Source organism: Phaethon lepturus, unplaced genomic scaffold (assembly GCF_000687285.1).
Source record: "Phaethon lepturus isolate BGI_N335 unplaced genomic scaffold, ASM68728v1 scaffold1063, whole genome shotgun sequence".
In the NCBI taxonomy this organism is placed as follows: domain Eukaryota; kingdom Metazoa; phylum Chordata; class Aves; order Phaethontiformes; family Phaethontidae; genus Phaethon; species Phaethon lepturus.
In genome coordinates this window covers 89,054-112,995 of record NW_010526815.1, presented here as the reverse complement: position 1 = coordinate 112,995, position 23,942 = coordinate 89,054, and the positions used below count along the sequence as shown (strand labels likewise).

Genomic DNA, 23,942 nt, shown 5'->3' with positions numbered 1-23,942 from the left:
GAGTTTAACAGGAGGATCCGAAATGAGAAGGGAGAGGTAATTCATATACTAAATCCATACATATTGTGAATATGTTATTAAAAAATAGTGAGAGCATTGAAATGTTTTTTTCTCCTGCACTGATGTGTACCTCATATCAGTAAAGACTACTTGGAGAGATTGCTACTTCTTTCTACCACCAGCCTTTTGCAATTCAAAATACCATTGAAAATGCAGTCTTTACCTTCCACGATGAAGAGCTGCTATCAGTTTAGTGCTAGCCTAATTCAGCAGTTTTCAGAACCATAGCACTAGACTACAAAAAATCAAAGAGGAGAAGGAACTCAACAGCAATTTGCAGGTCTGTCTCCTAAAAATGCAATCTTTACTGAGAGCCAGCTCCTCTCATTTCTTTATTTTATGTCACTTTAATATACTGCTATATCCACTCACTCTAATGATTTGCATAACTTAATCTACTCTTGGGAAGATTTTTAACTCCTCCTAAAAGATGGAGCTACCACACAGGCTATTGAAGTCAGCTTTAAAGAAGTAAACTCTATGCTGTGTCTTTGAGTCTATCATTAGTGAACGGACATAGTCGTTTACTCCTTGCATTGACTGATGGAATCCTGGGAACGTTAGTATATGCAGTGGATTTATCCTTGTTGCTATACAGAGAAAATTCTGCCATTATTGATGCCAAAATGAAGAACTTGGATTCAAATGTAGACTAGAACAACACACTTTTACTCGTAAACATGTTTGATCAGCTCTGAGAAACTCAGAGTCATGATTCTGCGTGGAATTATCCGTAAAGATGCTAAGAAAGGCTGATTAGATACTGTGGCAAAATTTATGTATGTTAGCCAACAGTTGAGCTTTGGTGATAGAAAACTGCCTTTTTTGACCTTGTCTTCATTTGCTGCATTGATGGCTGTTGTAATTTTTCTGTGCTTTTGGAGAAAAGTTGCAGATCTGAGTAGTGAAGCGAATCATCTGACACATGGACACAAATATATTTTGCATTTTGCTAATCACAGGCTAAGAGTTTTACTGTTTTGGGGTTTTTTGTGTTCTCCCCCTCCAGATTGAGCAAGAGCGGATTGACAAAATCTGGCCAAAGCTTCGAGTGCTTGCTCGCTCATCTCCCACAGACAAACACACTTTGGTAAAAGGTGCGTGCAGACTGCCTTCACATGTGTGTGTAAATCAATGCCAAAGTTACTGAAGTATGCTGGGCACATCATCTGCATTGTAAATATTTTACTGTTACAGATATACCTGAGTTACCTTTAATTGCACATCTATGCATAACGCAAGGAAGTTTTCTCGGTAACCAAGTCTCTTGTGTTTGTGTTCTACCTGAGCCTTCAAATGGAAAATAATAGGAAACTGCTTGGCAGGAATAACAGAAATACCAATAAAGATGTCTGGCAAGTAGATGTAGGCAATCTCATATTTGGCTTTTGACTTCTAATTGGACAAGGGCGAGGCTCTAGCTGGGAAGGGAAAACGTGTGTTTGCTGGTCAGAAAGAAAATCTTGTTGAGAAATAGTTTGCTCTTCATAGAAAAAAGAGGGGGCATAGATTTTGTAGTCTTTGCCTATACCTCTTTATGCAGAAAGCAAAACCAAGCTAATTTAGAGTAAATCAAGTCACTCAAGTACATCTGTTCTCCCACAATTATTTTTAAAGAGTATTCCAAGATAAAAAACTTTTTATGTTACAGTAGCAGTTACTGGAGATCATGTAACTTGGAGCTGCCCTCTTTAGCATTACATGAATGGAGATATGCATTTTAAGCCAATTCCATTTTCCTGTAAGCTCACCAATTATATGATTTGCATTGGCTTCCTTTAGATTTCTGGCTGAATTTTTAGAGTCTGGTTGTGTCCTGTAAAAACTGCACCATACAAATTATATTCTTTTGCCATACTGTCTGCAGATGGGATGCTCCCATAGAGGAGGGATTTGTTTGCAGTTTTCTTTATAAAGCCTTTTTCATATCTGTAACTCACACTTCTTGGTAACTTGAAATCTTCGTCTGCTAACTTTGAAGTTCACACTTAAAAGACAGTTGATGAAATCAGAAAATTTCTGATCAGGAATAACATCATTTCTGGCCATGATAAGATGAGGGGGCAGCGCAGGCAGAAGCCCTGTTGGTGGATGACTGTGTCTGCTGGCTTCCTCATGCATGAAGAACGAACTGGATTATTTTGCTATGACCCTAGAAAGTCTGGAGAGACCCTTCTTAGCAATTCTTGGAGGAGCTAAAGCTCAGGATAAGATCCAGCTGATCAGTTACATGTTTTCAGCTGGTTGACTACTTACATAATAATTCACATTTAGGTAGGAAATAATTTCAAAAGTTCGATTGTGAATTTGAAGATTGGATCAGTTGGGTCCTTTGGGATGGGGAGCAGTGTACGTGAAGAGCTCTGGAAGCATGGGTCATTCAGAAGAACTATGACACCTTGTAAGCCCTGCCATGGTGCACGAGATGGGGCAGCTGGAGACACACTGCTGTTACTCACCCTCTCCAGCCACTGTTTCTGAAGGGGGGTGCACACACTGGGATGCAGGAGGAAAACATTTTTTACCGTTATTAAATAGAAGACTATTTTTCAATTACTGTTTATTTCATCTCTGCCTCATCCTTTTCTAATGTATGTTTTATAATGTACATAATATATTAGTACAGTAGTACATAAGTATAATTTATAAATAATATACATATTTTGGGCATGTGTGCTCAAAAATATTTTACTGATAGATATTAATGATTGAAAAGGTTTGGAGACCATTGGTTTGGACAACGTAATTATTAGCTCCATAGGTCAGTATTAAAACAGCACACGGTTATCTGTTTTATATGCACACTTCCATAGCGCATATAAAATACTAATAGTTCTTAGAGGACATGACTTGTACAGACAAATAGTTTATTTGTTTCAGAAACACACAACAGTGTGTGTTTCATTAAGTGGATTAAGTAAGTCCCTTAGGAGTACTCATTTGAATCATTCAGGATTTTCCCTTAAGAGGAAAATTAAACCTTTGCCAGAGAAAATGAAATCAGTAAACAGCTGAAGAAAAATAAGCAACAAATTATTGATGTTTTATCGCACATGCACTTTGACAGTCCACTTTGACAGTTCAAAAGATACTTGCTACTACTGAATGCCTTATGCAACTAATAAAATTAACGTTTTAAAGATGTGACAAGGTCAAATGATAGAGCAATTAAGTATCTAACAAAGTTCAAGAACACGTCTGTGGAAAATCATGATAGAGTTTTTTGGCTGGTAATACTCCAAAGGCCATTAAAAGTTACAAGAAACTATTTAAATATTCACTAGTTTTGGGCCTCTTTTTAAAATGTTATGTTTTTCTCAGACACTTGAGGGATCAAGAGGATTTTCTCTTCTTTGATGTGTTTTATCTGCTCTAGGGTAAAAACATACATCACAAAATAAACTTTGTATTTAATTTTTAATGATATACAGCTGCTGGAGGGAGTACTTTTTCTCCTTAACATAGCACAATCCCACCCAGCAAAAGGATCATTTTTATTTTGCATTTTTGTTTTTACTATTGCTAAGGGACTAGAGAAAGGCATGGTTCAGCATTTCAGGCTGAGCAGACAGTTTCTCTCAAATATTTATTATATATTTATTATAATTTTTATATTTATTTTCAAGTAGAGGTAGGTTAAAAAGAAGTCAGAATGGTTTATCATCACAAACTGTTTCGGTGAAACAAAAATGTTAGATATCTCAATCTAACTGAAATACAATTTCTTACGGATTTTATGTCCTCCATTGGTATTATTTCATATTTTTTACCTTATTTCAAAATACAACAAATAAAAATGCGTATCATTTATGCTGATGTGTCCTTACAATATTATTACTTCAGTATTGTCATACTGTTTTTTTAAATACTATGGGAAGCAACTGTTTAGTACTGATAAGAAATATCATCATTTTCTCATCAGAAGGTATAGAGAAGAACAAATACATATTCAGTTTACCAGTTAAAGAAGCTGTGCTTTCCACTATGTTTAAATTAGGCTGGAATTATTTTTCTGTGATATTAAAAAAAAACTATTCTAATGTAAGCCTTATTTATTAACAAGTAGAAAGGGAACTTTAAAGAAGAAAAGACTTCTAATAATTATCCTTAATTATTAAACATTTCAAATATTATTGCATGGGATGGTATTATATTCATGGCTTCTTTAATGTGGACGTGCCATGAGACTAGGTAAAATAATAAAAATGTAGAAAGGTGGAATAATTGAAATTTTGAAATTACATATCAGTGCATTGCAAATTGCGAGTGGTTTTGATTTCCATTTGAGAGAAAGTTTTAATATTTATTCTTATTCAAATTCATACGGGGAAATATTCAGAACGTTGACCTGTTCTACAGTGTAAAAAGTCAGCTTTGACCAACTCTTCCCTGAAGCGAAGAACATAAAATAGTTCAAAGGAAGCAGGAGGTATACTACATTTGAATCTGGAATTACATACTCTGTAAATACTATTTAGGTCTCTGTAGTCTGTGTTAAGTGTAACTTTGTGGGAGGCACTGATGCCTTCAGGGTTCCCCTTTAGTGTTTCAGTCTTACAAAGCACGTTGGTGGTGCATGCTTAGTGCAGAAATCCATGCGTTTTACCCGCGTTCTTCTCTGCCTTTCTAATACCACGAACTTTGCGGAGCACTCTTCACTTAACAATTACCAATGCTGTCTGTAATGTTATATATAACACTTTTACATTAACCTTCGAAGTTCTATTCCTGTACATACTTAAGCATATAACTAAAGTGAATTTAAATTTTCTCTTTCGGACAGACTTTCTAAATTCTTGTTAAATTAACAGGGAGCTTCAAAAACTCATGTGAACAGAATATGCCTGTGCAAATATATTACTGCGTTTGTCTACTTTTAGCTTGTCAGAGAAATATGAATGTGTAAGCATACGGGATGATCAGCTTTCCTGTATCAGTAACACCTGAATTGGTGTGCATCTTGGAAGTGCTCTGCTGTAGCTAAGTTTTTCCTGTCTGCCTGTTTTCAGTTGATCAGTTAAGACAGAAAGAAATATCTAAACCAGGAACTCTTTTTCTCCCAGAACCAGCGGCTTCTTACTGGTGCGACTCTAAGGGTGACAATGCACGTATGAATTGTTTAAATAAAGCTGCATTTGTTCTGCAATAAAGGGAGAACTTGAGGCTATACTTGGTATTTTTGATCTGAGCCGTGGGTACAGATCGCTCCTTCTAAAACGAATGGAAGACCCATTGTTGGTTAATATTCTTCATGTTATCATCCCAAGTGGGTTTGATTTAAGACTTGCTTAATGTTAGATGGGAGGAAGGTGGGCGATACAGAATACATTTAACTTTCAGCTGTGTATGCAGTGCTGGTACCTCTCATAGCAAGCTTGTGCATGTAGTGCCCCTCTTGACAGCTATACATAGTTGTTTTAAATATGATCTTTTCCCCCATTAGAAACAAGCTGCTTGCTCTGAAAAACGTACGCCTTATGCAAGCGACATGACTCCTCCCCAGATTCCTGCAGCATCAGTGGAATCGGAGTGTGGAACACACTGTAATGTTATGCTCTAGGTGTATTCCTGTGGCTGTTGAGTACAGCTCTTGACAGAGGAAAGTCATAGCCAAACAGCTTAAGACGAGGGAACAGACCAGGGAAACAGCAAAGGCTGTTTTGGGAGGAAGCTTTGCTGAGTTTTAGGAATTCCCTTGCTATACAAGGCAGACCTCTTTTTATTAAAATACTGTATGTAAGCATTCAACTGGAGTAAGCAGTTTATTTTCAAGAAATGTCCTGGCTGTTAGACATGACTGACTAATTCAGAAGTTTCTTTTTAGCTGCTCTGAATGAGTGGAAAGGCCTGTGAATGGTAAAGAAATGGGCATTCTCTTTATTGGCAGTCTGTCAGGTCATGCCCTTATTTACATTTGTCACTGATCACTGAAGCAGTTGTTCTCCACAGCTCAAGATTGCAGAGGGAGAACCGTTCCTAGGCATCCCTCTTCTGTTTGGTCTCCTTGCACTGTTTGTAAAACCTGTACAGACATTATTACTTGGTACTGAAGAAAATTCTTGAGATGAAACCTTCTCACAACTATCAGACATTATTACTTGGTACTGAAGAAAATTCTTGAGATGAAACCTTCACAACTACTAAGAGAATGATATCAAAGAAAGAAAAAAAAAAGTAAAAAGAAAGAGGGTTAGGAAGGAGGCAAGTGCTGGAAAGAAGACATGCATTCAGAAATGTGAGGAAGAGGGGAAGAAGAAGAGATTAAAAAGAGCATGCAGAGTCAGGGAGCATCAGTATAGCTATGGTAAATCCTCTGGATCCCAAATAATCACTACTGCTCCATTTTAGAAATTTGTCTGACGTACAAATGAAAGTTCCACCAAGATCTTCTCTCTGCCTATGAATAACACTGAAGCCCGTCCAGATACTGTCGTGCCGTGCATTGGCATACTTCTGATGACACTAGCAGTGATCACTGCGATGAAGGCGTGTGGCTGAGCTGCTGCTACTAACCAAGACCATTTTATCTCTCTTTTTCCATGACTGCTGATTATGCAGTTCTGGGCTCTGGAGGGTGTTATCTTATCCCAGCCTTATCCCAGCTGTATAGTTTGCTTTTAGGGATAAAAATGACTACTAAACCTTGTGAACAACTACTAAATCTTGTAAATTACTTAGCTGCATCCAGCAATTGACTGATGCGGGGCGGTTGGTAGTAAAGTCATTGACATTAGAGCAGTATTTATATCTATTAGGAGGTCATTTGGTAGAGCCTCTTCAGCTTGATTTGGGTTATGCTCCTGTTTGGAATCCAGTTGGGACAGCATGCTATCTACCTGTTTGGAGCAGTTAATGCCATGATAGTTCAGAGATTTTAATGAATTTTTTCAGAAGCTTAAACTACTAATTTAACATCAAAAGATGTGTTAATAACAAGAAGGGAAGACCAAGATAAATGCTTTTAACAGTAATGGCAGCTGATGTTCCTGTTTGTTTAGTAATACCAAACGGAAGTCACCCAACAAACTGAAAGCTCTAATTATAAGATCTTATCAGAATAATGTGCCATTTATCCGAGTTCATACTGCCAATGGAAGGTGAATAGGTTTTTTTTCTGATTTTCGTAAGACTGAAAAATACGGGACACTAATCCTTCCATACTGCATTGCAATCTTCTGGGTGCTCGATAAGCCTGAACCTTGGCAAGAGGCAGCTATTGCTCTGTAATCTGCAATCTCCTATTTCTGGTTAGTTATCTGATATGTGAGTTATTTTTTTCCAGAATAGAATGAAAGCATTTCACACTGGGTAGGTTCTGCTAATTGTTTTTTAGAGGCTATGACTTTGTGCAAAATGTGTTAGCAAAAGGAATTTTGTCATTTTTGCCCCATAGGTTATTAATATGGAGGTGTTCTTGTATCCTACACAACGGTCCTGCATTCTGGACTCATATTCAAATGGACTCTGACATGGAAATAAAAACATGAGTGGTGAATGATCCCCATCCTATTAAAAAAAAGGGCTGCTTCTGTAACCTTAGAAAAATTCTTTATCTTTCCCCATCTGCATAAGTGGAAAATACTTCCGTGCAGGCTAGTTGCATGAAACTTGATTCACCAAGTGAAAAGTGCTTTCTTTTTCTTTTCTTTTTGGCTCCAGCTACATAAAATTCATCAATGGCATTTGTTATCTTTAGGTTAAACTGATTGCCAGAAGGCATCCCAGTAAAGCAGATATTACGTTCTGTCCCAGGTTAGGAGAGCTGTAAGCATGAACTTAAGTCTTTGGTAAATCCTTTCCACGGATTTTTAATCAGAAAGCTGGGCTGAAATGAGTTTACTGTGACACAATTTTAAATAGTAGAAGTCTTCCAAAAGAACATAATGAGCTGATCTCATTCCCTTTGAATTCTATGCAAGTTTTGTTGATGTTTTGATAATGCAGGATCAGAACTTCCCATGTAAATTCTAGTAGCAATGTCTAATAGTGTGTAGTAGTGATGACACTACTTTTGTCATTATTTTCCTTAAAAATCAACTCTATTAATGTCTGTAACACTTGTGTGGTATTATGTAGTCTATATTACACAGACCCTGCTATTTTTTTGAGGGAAGTTTTTATCTTGCTATTATTTTTATATATGTATGTATGCACACACGTATACATGTTTTGCAGGTATTATTGACAGCACACAGGTGGAACAGAGGCAGGTTGTAGCTGTGACTGGTGATGGGACCAATGATGGACCAGCACTTAAAAAAGCTGATGTTGGCTTTGCAATGGTATAATCTTGAGCATATTTACTGATGTTTGTGTCATTATAAATTTGCTGTAAGAAGTTTTTCATTCATTAAGTGTTGAGAAAGTTGCTTAGTTATTACTTGTCAGTGAAGCAATATATTGGAGGGGGTGAGTTATGTTGCTTCAGAATCCTTTAATTGACTATGTTAGATTCACTAGTATTGCTTTTTTTGATACTTTTCCAATATTTTGTCTAAGGTAATTATTGGCTATATGCAGAATCTTCACAGCAGTGGAGTACTACTTTGCTTTGTAATAAATAAATATAAACACGTTTTCCTAATGTACGCTGACTCGGAAGACATTAATATACTAGACTGTATGTTAAGATACATAATTCTAATTTTTCTTAGCAATTCTCTTCATGTATATCAATAAAATATCATCGATTATAAAAATAACTCAGAGGACAGTAGACATTAAGCTGATAACATAAAACACTCAAAACTATCATCACATGAATTCCACTGCTCTCTATCAATTCCTTTCACTGCATCCTTACTGACTTTCAAAAATAGGCCAAATTAGCTAGTGTCCTAGCAAATATAAAATGCAAAATATACTCAGCAGTCACTGTTACTGTGCTGGGGAGTCTCTCTAGAACTGTGGACTTCGGATGAGTATGAAGATTTGTATTCTGTCTCTCTACTTTCCAGTAGGTAATTTTATTCACAATTAATTTTTCCAGGGTATTGCTGGAACAGATGTTGCAAAGGAAGCCTCAGATATCATCCTAACAGATGACAATTTCAGTAGCATTGTGAAGGCTGTCATGTGGGGACGTAATGTCTATGATAGTATCTCCAAGTTCCTGCAGTTCCAGCTCACTGTTAACATTGTGGCTGTGATTGTGGCTTTCACTGGAGCATGCATTACCCAGGTAAGGTTAACTTCAGGTGTTGCTTAAAGTATGGGGCCAAATCCTACCAAGCTACATTTTCTAGTGGTGGCTTACATTTCATTCTCGCTTTGTACAACAGAAAGTATGCTTTCTGAAATTCTTCTGAACATGACGAGTGTATTTTAGGATCAAGTTGCTAAATGTTAAATAGCTGTTGAGGTAAGGAAGTAAATTGCTTTCAGGAGCTGCTAATTTTTATGCTGCCTCCATAGAACTCCCTGTTTTTGGTTACATATTATTGTCATGACTGAGCTTGTGATGACAGGGCAGAAAATGTCAGGGACTGGGAGAAGGAAGAAGTTATGTGACTTTCTTTTTTTCTCTCAGAATATTTCGCTATTAAGTATGTATTTCTTGATGGATTATGGAATGGGATTATTATTTTCAAGAGAGCAGCACTGACACACAGAGGTAATCCCAGAAGGGGAGCTTTTTGACTGATAAAACAATTATTTTGTTGCTTTCACACAGTTCCTTTTAATTTCAGATGCAAATGACAAACCAAGTAAATGACACATACAGTTGGACTTCGATCTCTTTTTCTCCCTCTACATTAATTCCTCATTGCAATCCAAATGGTGTACGTGCAACATGTCTAGGTCTTTTACGAAAACTGTATATGAAAGCAAACCATATTTTTTTCTGTTCAAATTGCTACTTTTTGATTAATACAAATAAGTTTTCTGTTCCCTAGAAAGAAAACAGAATGTGTTTAGTACAGTAGAAGAGTTGTCCTCCATTAGAAAATCGCAAAACATGAAGTTTTCAGTGCTGTCACGCCCTAAAATAACGTGTACTTCTAATGCTCCAGACAGGCGCTGTTAAAAAAATGCCTCCTTTGACTGAGACATGCCATGGGAAAGCTGATGCTTCCCTGTCTTGTGCATCATCCAGATGCACATACCTGTTTCAGCAGGTAAATTCCACCTCACGCACACCTGAGTGAAGCCATGAATAAGTCACTAGCTCTGCTCCAGGGTAAACTTACATTGTAATCACGGAATCGATACTTGAAACCAGAAACCCAGGTACCTTTACAAAACCACGAGGTCAAACTTCTCCTAAGCTTTGACTGACATTTAAAGGTCTTTTTTCGTGCTGTATATGAGGAGTCTGAAAGCTCCCAGCTTCTGCTAGCACCACGCAACAGCTGCGTCAATACAACTGCTGTCATTTAGCTCCTCCGAGCTACGAGAGCATAAGGCTAATGCTAGGGCTGGGATTCTCAGTGAAATCAGAAATGGCTGGTTTTGAAGCAAGTGGAAGTGATCTTAACAAACCTAAATGAAATAACTATTCTGTACAAAGGAAGCTCTGAAACCTCAATTCACTTGTGTTCCAAGAAGTAAAAACTGCAAGCTGGGAAGTGCTAGATCCCTACCACGCTCCCCCAGGCCTTGGTGATGCCTCATCGTCGCAGCTGAGCCTGTGCTATGGGACAAAATTACTGATCTTGAGGCAGAAGTTGAGTAACTTTTCCTTTTCCCTTGGGAAATATTTCCAAGCATGTTGAGAAAATGTTTACTGGTAAGGTAATTGTTGCTGGTAACAGAAGATATGTGAATAAGGACTAGAAGACTGGAAGGTTAATCTTCCTGGGTTTTTAGCAGTGGTACAAAACCATAGAGAAAAAAGTGCTAACAGCAACATGGGACGAATATCGTAACTGGAACTGAGGCGAGTGCTTCCTTTTAAGACCCTGGTTTATAGACGTTCGATCACTGCCTATTAACATTTATTTAAGGTGAATTTTTTGGGGTCAATGTCCAACATTTTTTCAGTTGCTTTGTGAAAGCATGAAGGGAAATATAGTCTATTTGTTAACTAAGGAATTTCTATTTTATTCTTGAAAAGGTTAAACATTGCTGAATCAGTGCAAAGACTATTTTACATCAAGTCTAAGTGCATGTGTAGTGCATAATCAGTGCAAGCATATTCCCCTCTCTAATTCTGGAGTTTTCTTCATCCTTTGAATTATTCCATTGGCTTCTAGAAGGATTTGTATCAGGCCCAGTGCATTTATATTGCTCTAATGGTCTGTAAGACCATCACTGAGCCTGTCAAGCCTGCTGTCCCTGTTGACAGGTTTTAATGTATACCTCCTGGAACTCCTGTATTTCTGTCCAAATAGATTCTTATGCAATTCCTTAATTTAGAAGTAGAAATGCAAATCCAGAGGAAGAGGCCTGAAAGGAGCTAAAATTGAAATTGTAGCAGAAAGGCGGCAGTTACTTCCCTTGTAGTTCTGTTTACACTCAACAGTCTGACTGCTGATAATCTCAAGTAGCTCTCAGTTCTGTCTCATTCAAGAAGGATCTTGCCTTTCGAATGAACATTATTGCATTAGGCTTTGACTCAAAGACTCCAGCCAGTGAAAGGGCATTATGTTTGCTTGGCTCATAAGCTTTACTAAAAATTACACTTGAGAACATAGTGTACCCTCTGGTTGCTATGAAAATAGCTCTAGCACAAAATGCATGAATATAACAAAAAATCTTGCATACAACAGGTGAGGTGCGCACACATAGATCTAAGTCTGCAAAAGTGTACACAGGTCTTAAATTACTATTTTGACTGAAACATTTAAGTACTTAACAAACAAATGAAGCTAAAATCCATGGTTTCCAAAAGGCAATACGTCTTTCTGTGACCTTCAAAATAAATATAAAGAAGGTCCACATTGGCCTGAATTTTACTTCGCTTTTAGGTAGTCAGTTTGGCTTTGACACACAGAATGTAATTTTAATCCATAATTTATATTCAGGTTAATGAATATTACACAGGCTACCCTTTCGGCAATATTTCATCAAATCTAGAATGAAAAAAAATTCTCTGTAGGTAGTAACATTTCTTTCATGTTTCTTAATGTCACCTCTCAAAAAATCTGTTCTGCAATTCACAACCAGCATACTGGGATGCTTTGAATATGAAGCTTCTTTTACATCTACCTACTCTTTTTGGTGTTTCTACTGTTTGTGCTTAAAGAAAGTACGACGATAAAATACTTGTTTTGACTAATTTTTTTAACGCTTGGCTTGTGCTTTGCAGCTAAATAGACTTAATTTTCTTCAGTCTTGATCCTGCAGTTGCATCAGTGTGTGTGTAAACGTGTATCTGGTCATACCACTGCAGGACTCCTAGTGAAACTACAACAACTCTGTATTAATGAAAGGGTCCGACTGTGTGAGTACTATTATTAGTGGAACTAGACCTCCAAGGAGCACCCAGAGAATGCATTGCGAAGGAGCTGATTTATTTGGTCCAAAGCATCTCAGGGATGCCACGGAGAGGCTTAAGAAAAATCTAGGTAGAACCTGTGATCATTAGTGGTCATTTTAAGAATCTGCTGCTTTTCCTCTCTCATACATAAATAAAACCAGTGTCCTTGCCAGTTCTACTTCAGGGAACTACTGTTTAGCTTAATTCTGTTAATGTTAAGCTAATATTATTTTGTTATTTATCTGTCCAACACCTGCTTCAGCAAGGTGCTGCTGCTAGAGGGAGTATCTACCCTATCTACTATTACTATTTTGTCCTGGTTTGCTGTTTCAATAGATGTTTAACTACATGTACAAAGTGACTGTGACCCTGCATGCTACTCCAATGTTATGTAAGGACTACAAAGGGGTAGCAGTGGGCTGTTAAAGAAGTTGTTATGCAGACTAAGTGGGACCAATGCAAACGGTCATTTGCTATTCCCTGTCATGGGTCCCAGCACAAAGTCACGTTAAGGTGACAGAAATCATATTCTGAGCAGCACAGGAATTACAGATACAGTGTCACCTGCTGGCAAGCTTAGCGCGGCTGCTGCCAAAACTAAGCTGCCCCTCACAGGGATCTAACTTACATTGGGCCCTGTTTCAGTTTACAGCAGCTCAATGTATAAGCCAAGAATTCTGAATCTTCAACTAATAATGAACTTTTGTGTTGTGATTCTATAATTATGTAAAGCACTTTGAGATCTAGGTCATACCAAAAAAAACAAGCTTAAAGAAGTCTCTGATTAAAAGCTGAATCAGGATCACTCAATCTATGGCTGCATACGTGCTCTTAATTTTGCATCCAGTGTGTACATGGCACCCACCAATGACATCATAACTATCATTTCTGCTCGTCCCATGTCAGTGCAGTTTGTGTGGCACAATGCAGCTGAGCTGTATTAATTCACTTTATTTTTCAATTAATCTAGTTCATTTACCTCTTGCTTCCTTCCCTCTCTGTTGCCCAATGCATGCTTTTAAAATCATCAGGTATGGTTATCTTGACCACTTTGCATGTAATTTTCCTTTACTTCGGGTTAAACCAATAATTATTTTTTCCAGTGAATTTATGAGATATAAGTCTTACATTCTGACTTCATTCAAAAATATTTTTGCAGAGCCCTTGAGTGACTTGATGAGGGTTCTTCTTTGGAGCTCTGCCTATAATTATTGTGAATTTTGTCACTGAAATAAAGCCAGTGCTCCACATCTCTAGGTATCTAGAGTTCCATACATGCCTTACAAAGGAAGAAGGTTCATCCTGTTTCCTCTCCGCAACATATACACTGTACCAAGAAAATACTAGGTCATTATGTTTGGAGCTGTTAAAATAATCTGGGTGTGTACAAAATAAGATTTTAAAATGCCGTTCAGTCAAATGGTAAAATTTTTCTACTGGAACTATAAAGCTAGCAGGTTTATCCCTTTGCCAGATTTTGTCTGTGTCTCCAACTGTTGAGGCAATGTAACTATTCAAGAAGGTTGCATTATAAGGAATGAGAAGACAAAGACTGTGTTTTAACATTTTACATTCAAATTGTTATTCTCGTACTTTGAGAAAGACTTCATGTTTTAGCAGACATTAGGAACTGAAAACAGTGACTCTGTAGGACATTATGTTTGGACAATTAAATATTAATTAAAAAGCACTGTAGCAATGAACTACTGCATGAATCACTTATTGTTTTTACAGATCGTGTTCAAAAAATGAGGCTGATTTATCCTTACATATATAAGGCAGTAATTTACATGGTTATAATGTTTTACTGCAGAACTGTATTTGGCAAATCCTAAAATAATAGCATTGGCAAATTTGAAAAAGCTATAATATGAAATCAAAGTATGTACTGGTTAGCTTTGTTTTGGGAAGGCTTAGAGGCACGAAAATGGAAATGAGGATGTCATTTCCATACAATTAGTAGACAGTGTGATCTAGCAGCAGAAATAAGGGCTAACCTTTTTTTGCATTAATGTACATCAAGTTAACCTACCAGAAATGCTCATTTTTATGAACCCATGCATGTGTTCTATGACAAGTGGGAGTAAAGAGGTAAGGGTGAAAATACCTTTTCATTCCCTTACAGCTTGTCATCTAAATCAAAAGTAACAAGCTCTAAAATTTGTGAGGCTCTGCATGTCACACAAGATTTGTAGTTTACTTCCAGCCTTTGGTGATTTGTACTTTTAAGTGTTTCCAAGACGAAGAGTAACATCACTTGATTTAAGGGACATTTTCCTTTTACCTCTAGGCCAATGCTAACCTATTCCAAGGTCAAGTGGAAAAGAATTTAACAAATAAGCAGTGATTTTTGGTGGTTTGCAGTTTGAACAGTTTTCATCCACACAATTTTCAGAAAGTGAATTAAGAATTATTAGCTCGTTATTTAGTGGCTAAAATGCAGTGAAAAGAACATTGTATTTGCATCCCACTTGCATAAGTGACTAAAATCTGTAATGGAAGACTAAGCTCCTTAGCTGATACGGATTTTCCTCAGTTTCCACCAACTAATCAGAAATCAGATAGAGTTGCAGTGGAAATTTCATTCCATTGCCTGCCCAGACTAATGTGTATTTAATGTTTTGGCTTCAGCTTAGAATGAGCTTTCACACTTGACTGAACAGCGTAGCACTGCCAATAATAGATAATTATTAGAGGCACCATAGCCACCCGAGGTGATTGGCAGTGTGAAATGGTGAGAACATGTTGCTGCCAAAACTGATGACTGCCAATTACAGTTGTGTGATTTAGAGACTGAAAGAATCTGACTTTTCGTTATGCTAGGAATATGTCAGGCTCTGATAGACACCTGAATATTTGACTCTATTTATTAAGCATAGCAGACAAATTCAGTTTTATTGACATAGAAGTCAGCACATGAGGCGGAAATTCAGCTATTGTAACGTCTCCAAGTAGAGAATGTTTCTCAAGAAAACGTACTAACTAGACAGGTAAAACTACAAGGAAAGTTCTTCAGTAGAAAACATGTTTTCCTTTTTCTGTACATAGTGTCCAAGTCTGAGGTCTCTGAGCCCTAGCAACAAACTGCTTTTAGTGCAGGTACCCTCCTTGTTTGAGCCGTTAGTATTAATAAAAATAAGTGAGGTCTCAATTTGGAACAAAGTTTGTCCTGATTGCTTTTAGGTTTTTAGCCACCCTAAAGACAAAGATGTTTCCTGTTTCTGCAGCTGCATATCAAGTGAGTGAGCTGAAGTCTTCAGATAAGCCCAGTTAATGCAACCCACAACCAAGAGTTCAAGAATCTATTAATGCTAATCTTCCCCCTTCCCTGATGTAGCCAACCTGTAAGACTTAGTAACAGTAGGTTGCTTTTCTCCATCCCTTTGAATAAGCCAAAAATAAATGTTATTTTATAAATAAAATATATCAAAAATTGTGTAAATGTAAGGGTGTTAAAAATACATTTTCAAGAGGCAATAATATTTTATCTCAAGGGAGAGCTGGAATGTAAACCAAATCCACAAGAGACCAAACCCCTTACCCTTGTTCTCCATATGTCCTTGGGATACTGAATGGCTATTGCCCTCATTATTTGATAACATTTCATTAAAAAAAAAAACATTCAACCCTTGGAAGAAAAGGGCAGAGTTCATAAGATGTTTGTATTGGCTTTGATTTGGCTTGTATGTCCATAAATTTCTTTGCTTCACTACTACAGCACCATGGTATTGTAATGCATAAAAATAGCGCTCTGATCTTCCAACTTTCACATTGTAGATTAACTTACTTCCATTATAGAATTTTTCATACTGATACCTTATTACTTTTGTGGTTCTGTTTTCCTAATAAAAACCATCTATTTGAAATGGGAAGCAGACATTACTAGTGCTGCCCATTTTATGTTCAGTCTGAAGGCATAGGAGGTTGTTAGATAAAGAAGGCATTTCATTTTTTCTGATATGTCTCCTTGAAGCAACTGCATCTACCTATCATTATAGCTGCCCCAAGGAATTACAAATCAAAACTTTATAATAGTCATCCAGAGTTCTCCCGAGATCTGTGTTAGTTTGCTTTATTTATTTACCTTTTTTTTTTTTAAAACATGATCTAAAGTCCTCTGTAATATGACCATAGACTCCTTCTCGAATTAAGTGAGGAAAGAGCTCCTTCTAGCGGTTGGCGATCTGCTTCAGAAAATAAATAGTACATCCTGACAAGCAGTAATCGTTGGGGTTTTTTTCTTTCCAGTTCTGTAGTTTCAAATATGCTAACCTGTTATGCAGTAAAATAATAAAGATTTGCGCATTTGATACAGTTTAATGAGTGTCAGAATATTGTTTAAATTAAAATATTAGGCATTTTTTTCATCGCTGCTGTTTTTGAAAGGTCTTATTTAAGTAAGATGTATTGAAATGTCTCCGTAATTGTTTAATAAATTTTTTATGATTTCAATCTGTTTCTGAAAAAACAGATAGATAGGTTATAGTAAAAGGAAGCATTACTTTTAAAATTGTTTCAGTATATTTTTTCTTCCAGGAAAGAAACTCCCACTTATATTATCTAGTTAATGTAAATTAAGCTGAAAATTTAAGCATGATGCATTAAGTAACAGAGGGTATTGTAAAATGTGTTATAAAGTGTTATTTTTATGGTTTATAATAATTGTGTGATTGTAAATATTCCTGGCTTAAATGACTGGAGAGAATTTATCTTTGCTCAGATCACTATGTTTCCTGTGATTCTGGTCTTGCATAAGAAATATAAGAAAGGACATAGTAGGTCAGACCAAAGGTCCATGTATTTCAGTCCTGTCTTGCTTGTAGTCACACAGGAAGAAATGAAATCGCAGTAAATGATCTGACAACAATATTTTTCTAGGAAATATGTAACTTTCCAACTTGTCTCCACAGGACTCTCCTCTGAAAGCTGTACAGATGCTGTGGGTCAATCTAATTATGGACACCTTTGCCTCACTTGCTCTGGCCACGGAACCTCCAACAGAGGCTCTATTGCTAAGAAAGCCATATGGCAGGAACAAACCTCTTATATCCCGTACCATGATGAAGAACATTCTGGGCCATGCTGTTTATCAGCTTACTCTCATATTTACGCTTCTTTTTGTCGGTAAGAAAGTTTGTTAGGCTTGTTGCTTAGTTTAGAAGCATCTAGGACTTGTAGCCTGACATGTCAAAATGCTTTACATATAACTACTTAATGTATGTATGTTAAGTCCATATATGAAGTACATCTATTAGCAGGACCAAGCTGTTTAATGGGATGGGAAACAATAGGGGAAACAGATGCAATAGAGAGATTAGTCACCTTTCATATGTTGTTTACATTGTGAAGGGCCTCAGTGAGCTTTTTTGCCTCCTAACTAAACATAGGTTTAGGCTTTGGCGAAAGTTATGTTAAAACGTAGCACAGAGGTTACGTTTTAATCAAGGTATGTAGCCTAGTTCTATGCTAAAATTTCATTTTGAGACTTGTCACCTTTAGCAGGCATGTAACAACAAATTAAAAAAAAAAAATCAAGACCCATTTTACCAATATCTGGAGAAGCTCTAATTGGAAGCAAAATGTTTGCCATAGTCAAGAAATAATGCTGATCTTAAGTAGTATAGATAAGCAAGTAATCACTATTAAGCGATAAGAATCTGTTTTGACATTTAATATCTAGAATGGATATTAAAAGCGGGAAAAAAGTCTAATTTATTAATTACTGGACTCTTTTTCAGGCCTTGCTAGCAACAGATGCTTTTTATATGTTGCGTTTTTGAGAGGGGAGGGAAGGAGGAGGAATGTTTCTTGCTGCAGGGAATAGTAGGAGCTAATAATAGATTCTATTGCTCCATAGTACGAAGTGAACTTGCTCAAAGGACTGGTAATTTTATCAATTGGGTATTGTGTTCTTGTCACTGTGTCATCACTGTTAAATTACATGTGTTGTCTTTCAGAATTTTTATCTTTATATACAGATTTCCATATAAGCTGTAAATGTAAATTTATGATTCTTAGGAGTTTTTTGAGCTCCGTTGTGAATGTCTTGCTCCACTTTACCAACAACTGGCAACTTATTTGGAATGTTGAAAGGAGATGGTGGTCTGTTTACCATGAAGCTATTTAAACCAAAATAATTGCCAGGTTTCGAAGGAGATGGTCTGTAATATTGTTAGGTTGACAGTGTATTTTGAGAATGTCTAGTTGAGTCTAAGGGAACTGTAATTTCAGATTCTCTAAAACAGGTGCAGGTCTTGGTAATTCATGTGATTTGAATCTTGGAACGAGAACTTCTGTGAACTTTATGGGGAGTTTTAATGGCTTTTTGATGAGTTTTATGGTTTAAAATTCTTTGTACTGAGCCCTGATGAAAAGAAAATGAGGCTTTTTCACCTTACTTCGCTGTGGCTCTGGAAAACCCATGCATACTTTGAAGGACACAACCCAACCAATTTCCTGATAAGCCTAGGAAAGAGAATCTTTTCCTTTCAAAACTCCACAAGGCTCAGCTTTGCGGTGAGATGATGTTCTAAACTCAGTGTTTCAATAAATAAATTCCAAATTAATGAGAATTATTTCTATTTTGATCAGCTAATAATTTATTTTTAGTAATAGGCTTCTCTAGAGACTAGTACATCAAGTTTTTCTATTTTTTCTATGATGTGGCAATAAATACACTGTGTTTGAACATACAATAATGCCTTTGAGACAGGAGGCACATCAGAAATCCAGAAGTCACTGTCTAGTTCTGTCAAACTGTAGTATAAAAAAATCTTAATCTCAGCAACTAGGTGTAATAAACAAAGTTGAAGTACTGTGATGCCTTTTTGGAACATGCTGGGAAATAAAATTAGTTATGGATTTAACCACTGCCATTCCACAAAGGCAGCATGTTCTGCTTTGGCAATTAAGTGATGCAATACAATAATAGAGACTTAAGAGCAGGTACTCTCACTGACGAAAGTATTACTCATTTATTTGTGTTTGTGTGTATTGAATGTAAGGAAATAGATCTAATGTGTATGTATATATATGTGTGTGTGTATCTGTAAAAGATAAAATGGTGAGATCTGTTTGGTTTCATTAAGTTTTTCCTGTGTTGTTTGCAGGTAGTAAGGGGAATGTTTTCTAATATTTAGTTATCTCCCTGGAGATGTATAACCTTCTCTAAGATCTCTGCTATCTCACAGTTTAACTTTTGTGGCCTCATACTGTGTTACTGATATATTTGTGATATTGTAATCTACTTTCTGTCAAAAGACTATAAGACAAATTCTTTCTTTGTAAACATGCTCATTATTCCCAGTGACTTGAACATGAACTGCTCAAATATCCCAAGGCAAAAAACCCCGCACTGTTAAATTAGCTGATGGAATTAATGACCTCAGGAGAAAACCTGAGGCAACCTTTCTTCTTTCTTCAGAAATTCTAAATATAATGCTAGTGGGGTAGCAGAAAAATGTTCAAGTTTTAATTTGCTTTTATTAACAAAACACTGGTTATGAAAATTAGTAGCATTGTGATGATAAACCTTACTCTTATTTCATCATTATTTACACTTTCATGTGAATGTCCCATCCCTACTTTAAGACAATGCCTCTTTCAATTACTGTTATCTGTAACAATATCTGTATCAATCTCTCTATTGATAACAGTACCTGTAAACTTTGTGTATAAGAAAGTGGATGAAAAATTGGACCATGAGCTGGCAATGAGCACTTGCGTAGCCCAGAAAGCCAATCATATCCTGGGCTCCGTAAAAAGCGTGGCCAGTACGTCAAGAGAGGTGATTCTCCCCCTTTGCTCCACTCTTGTGAGACCCTGCCTGGAGTACTGCATCCAGTTCTGCGGTCCCCAGCACAAGACAGACATGGACCTATTGCAGCAAGTCCAGAGGAGGAGCCATGAAACTGGTCAGAAGGCTGGAATGGCTCTTCTGTGAAGAAAGGCTGAGCGTTGGGGTTGTTCAGCCTGGAGAATGGAAGTCTCTGGGGAGACCTTATTGCAGCCTTTCAGTATGTAGAGGGCTTATAAGAAGAGAGACTTTTTACCAAGGTGTATAGTGACAGGACAATGGGCAGCAGTTTTAAGTTGAAAGAGGGTAGGTTTGATTGGACGTAAGGAAGAAATTTTTTTACAATGAGAGTGGTGAGACACAGGAGCAGGATGCCCAGAGAAATTGTGGATGTTCCATCACTGGAAGTGTTCAAGGTCAGGTTGGATAGGGCTTTGAGCAACATGATCTACTGAAAGATGGCACTGCCCATGGCAGGGCGTTGGACTAAATGATCTCTAAAGGTCCCTTCCAAGCCAAACCATTCTATGATTGTATGAGAAAAGAGGTCCCTCAGGTGCAGGTATCTTTTCAAAACTTATCTAATTTTTACAGTTACTCATCATGGGTTTTATCTTGCTTTTTTTTTATTGGTCAGATCTAAAAGTGATAGTCAGATTACCAAAATAGAGAGCAATGCCTGATAGTGTGCTCTCAAAGCAGACTATCAGAGTGATCAAAACCAAATCTATTTAAAACCAGGAATGTCTGAGGTTTTTATCATTAATCTCCTTGAATGCTTGTCAAGAGTTATGTCATACTGGATTAGCAAATGGGTAAAAACTGCTGAAGAGTGGTTGTGTCTAATTATTGTAGGAAATCGCAAACATACTGTCAGTGGGCTCAGGTGTTCATTACATCAGAAAGCATTGACTTCTTAGAATAATTACTATTTAGTTAGAGGAAAAGTACTACTGAAAACTCTTTGTGCAGGTATATTGAGTTATTAGACAAAAGTCATCATTTGAGAATCTTCTTTCTTGGGAAGTTTAGATGTCTTTTTCTCACTGGTGTTATAAATTCTGCCTCATTAAAGTAAGTGCAGAAAGAAAGTGGTAAAGCAGAGCACAGGAGGCAACTAGGTAAAGCAAACAAGGGAAATATAAATTTGGTTAATTTTATTCTAGTGGAAACCTTTATTTTTGTTTTATACCTAGGTGAGAAAATGTTTAAGATTGACAGTGGAAGGAATGCACCACTTCACTCTCCTCCTTCAGAGCATTACACCATTATCTTCAACACTTTTGTCATGATGCAGCTTTTCAATGAAATAAACGCACGGAAAATCCATGGTGAAAGAAATGTCTTTGATGGCATCTTCAGAAATCCTATTTTTTGCACTATTGTACTGGGTACATTTGCTATTCAGGTAATGATTTGGGCAAGAATTAGTAACTATCAGAAACTTACCTTAAGTTTTTTATCTGTGTGGGGTTTTTTTTAAATCTAAATGCTGTAGGAGGCACACTTAATAGTAAACCACCTGGTTTCACATAATACAGGTGTCAATAATGGAAAATGTTGTGTAGGCATACTAATACAGCATAAAGTTTGATCATTATAACTAGGTTGAATCTTAAAATTAATCTGAAGATGTACAATAACAACAGCCATCATGATTTGTTGATATTGTAACTTTTTTTAAAAGAAATTACTAAATATTATACAAAACAATAGCAACAAAGCATTTTACATTAATTTACCACTCCATGAATTGACAAATTAGCCTTCAAATAGCTAATACTAATCTGTTCTTCTGAGGTTAAATGCCACTGCCAAATGCTACTTGATGTTCTTGGTCATACTACTTCTTGGTAGTAATTCTTCATGTCCATCTCATGAGTTTGCTGTCCCAGTGGTATTTGAACATAATTATAGCATTGCACACTTTTCCCAAACAGTTGTAATTTTTCTTCTCTAAAAACTCTAATTCCTCCTTCTGCTCCTGTATCCATCCATTTGCTGGCATCTATCCTATACTTCATAGAATTTGACATCACCTTTTAGAAGTCTACTGCAACCCTCACCATTGCTTAGAGTTGAGCTATTTCTGTCTTGACATGATTGCTCAATTCTGCAATGGCATCCTGGAAGCTATCAGTATTGGGACCTTTCTCATGGAGTAAGTAAGGACAAGGATAGAACTACTTGAATCTGGGCTATAGGGTTTTGAAACAGGAAAGGGGAACCACTCAATAAGCTAAGTATTGGAGAAAGGACTCCAGTGATTGGTAGTGGAACTTGAGAGTGATGGTTTTTAACAGCTAGTTCAAAAACATGGGTTTACTACCATGAACTAAAATGCCTTTAGTAGATGCCTGGCAAACTAACAATCATCTCTAATGTTTTTAATCACGGATAATGTTTGAGGATGTTGCCTTAGTTCTAGGCATTACTGTACTCAGTTGTCTGGCTGAAGGAAAAGTGTCGTCTAGCTGCTAGCCACATTTCTGAACCAGCTCCTGATTTTACTCACTCTTGCCTGCTTTCCTAGTAGCAGGAATACTTAACTGTACAGTTCAAAACACTAGGTTTGAGCTCTGCCAGTGAATGAAAAAGGACATTGTAGCGTAAGAGTACTTAGGCTGTGACTCCTACTTGCTTTTAAAGTCTCTTAAAATCAGGTAACTTTCCTTGGGACAACAGAAGGTTAATATTTCTATTAATTTTTCACTTTATTATGTGGAAATAACAGCTTTGCATAATGTTGCTTGTTGAAGCAATGTCAGAAAAGTATTTGTTATTTTGGCTGTGTGTTTTCATAGCTAGATGTGTGAGCCAAGCATTTTATTCTAAAGAGAAAATGATGGTCTCCAGGAACTTGGATTATATAGATGAATATGGGAGATTGCAGAACTGTTTTTATTTCTTATTTAAAACTTTCTTAGTTCCAAATGTATTTGCTACACTTTCTGTGAAGTACAGACTAATTGGCTTTGATACTTCATCTTGAGTGCAGTAGTTCCAAAAATGTACTTCTGGTAGCTTGACTTAGTGCCACCTAAGAGTCTCAAATGATGTATTTGGAATGTAAGATAGTATTTAGATTTTGGGTGCTCTTTAGATTCAGTCCATTAAACAACAGATTGTTAATAATACATTTGACTATTCTGCTGGTAAAATATGTTGGAATCAAACCAGCAGAGCTGTAATATGTAGAAAGACAAAGTAAAATCTCAAGTAAAATATGACTTCTTTTGTGGGGTTTGGGGTTTTTTTGCAGGTGGCATGTTTTGTTTTCCCCAGAAAAATATTTACCCCCTTTCTTTTCTGCTTTTCTTTGTAGATAGTAATTGTTCAGTTTGGAGGAAAACCATTTAGCTGTTCTCCCCTGCAGCTTGACCAGTGGATGTGGTGTGTATTTATTGGATTAGGAGAACTTGTATGGGGTCAGGTAAGCATTCAGGAATATGCAGATTTCTTTCTTTTGTTTGTATAAACCAATCAAAGATCTGATACTGCTCATAATCCTGCTATACTGTTGTTTCCTTGATCTCTCACAATGTCATATTTAGCACACACTGAAATATAGGCTGCTCTCGAAGTACTTCAAGAATAGATATAGTAAGGATAGTTTACCCCACTGTTCCTTTTTGTTTTTGTAAATTTTCGTATCTTTTCTTTCCC

General features: G+C 36.8%; 1 protein-coding gene across 1 annotated transcript in view; it reads left to right on the top strand.

Annotated features, from left to right (window-relative positions):
* The window catches only part of LOC104617759 (plasma membrane calcium-transporting ATPase 2), a 77,093-nt gene that overhangs the window by 31,930 nt on the left and 21,221 nt on the right, over positions 1-23,942 (top strand). Inside the window, exons 5-11 of the mRNA XM_010283168.1 lie at positions 1-36; positions 1,070-1,157; positions 8,236-8,342; positions 9,050-9,241; positions 17,392-17,605; positions 21,473-21,684; positions 23,602-23,709. The exon at positions 1-36 is cut by the window's left edge and continues 162 nt beyond it. Coding sequence (XP_010281470.1) covers positions 1-36; positions 1,070-1,157; positions 8,236-8,342; positions 9,050-9,241; positions 17,392-17,605; positions 21,473-21,684; positions 23,602-23,709 — 957 coding nt within the window. The remainder of the gene's footprint in view (positions 37-1,069; positions 1,158-8,235; positions 8,343-9,049; positions 9,242-17,391; positions 17,606-21,472; positions 21,685-23,601; positions 23,710-23,942) is intronic.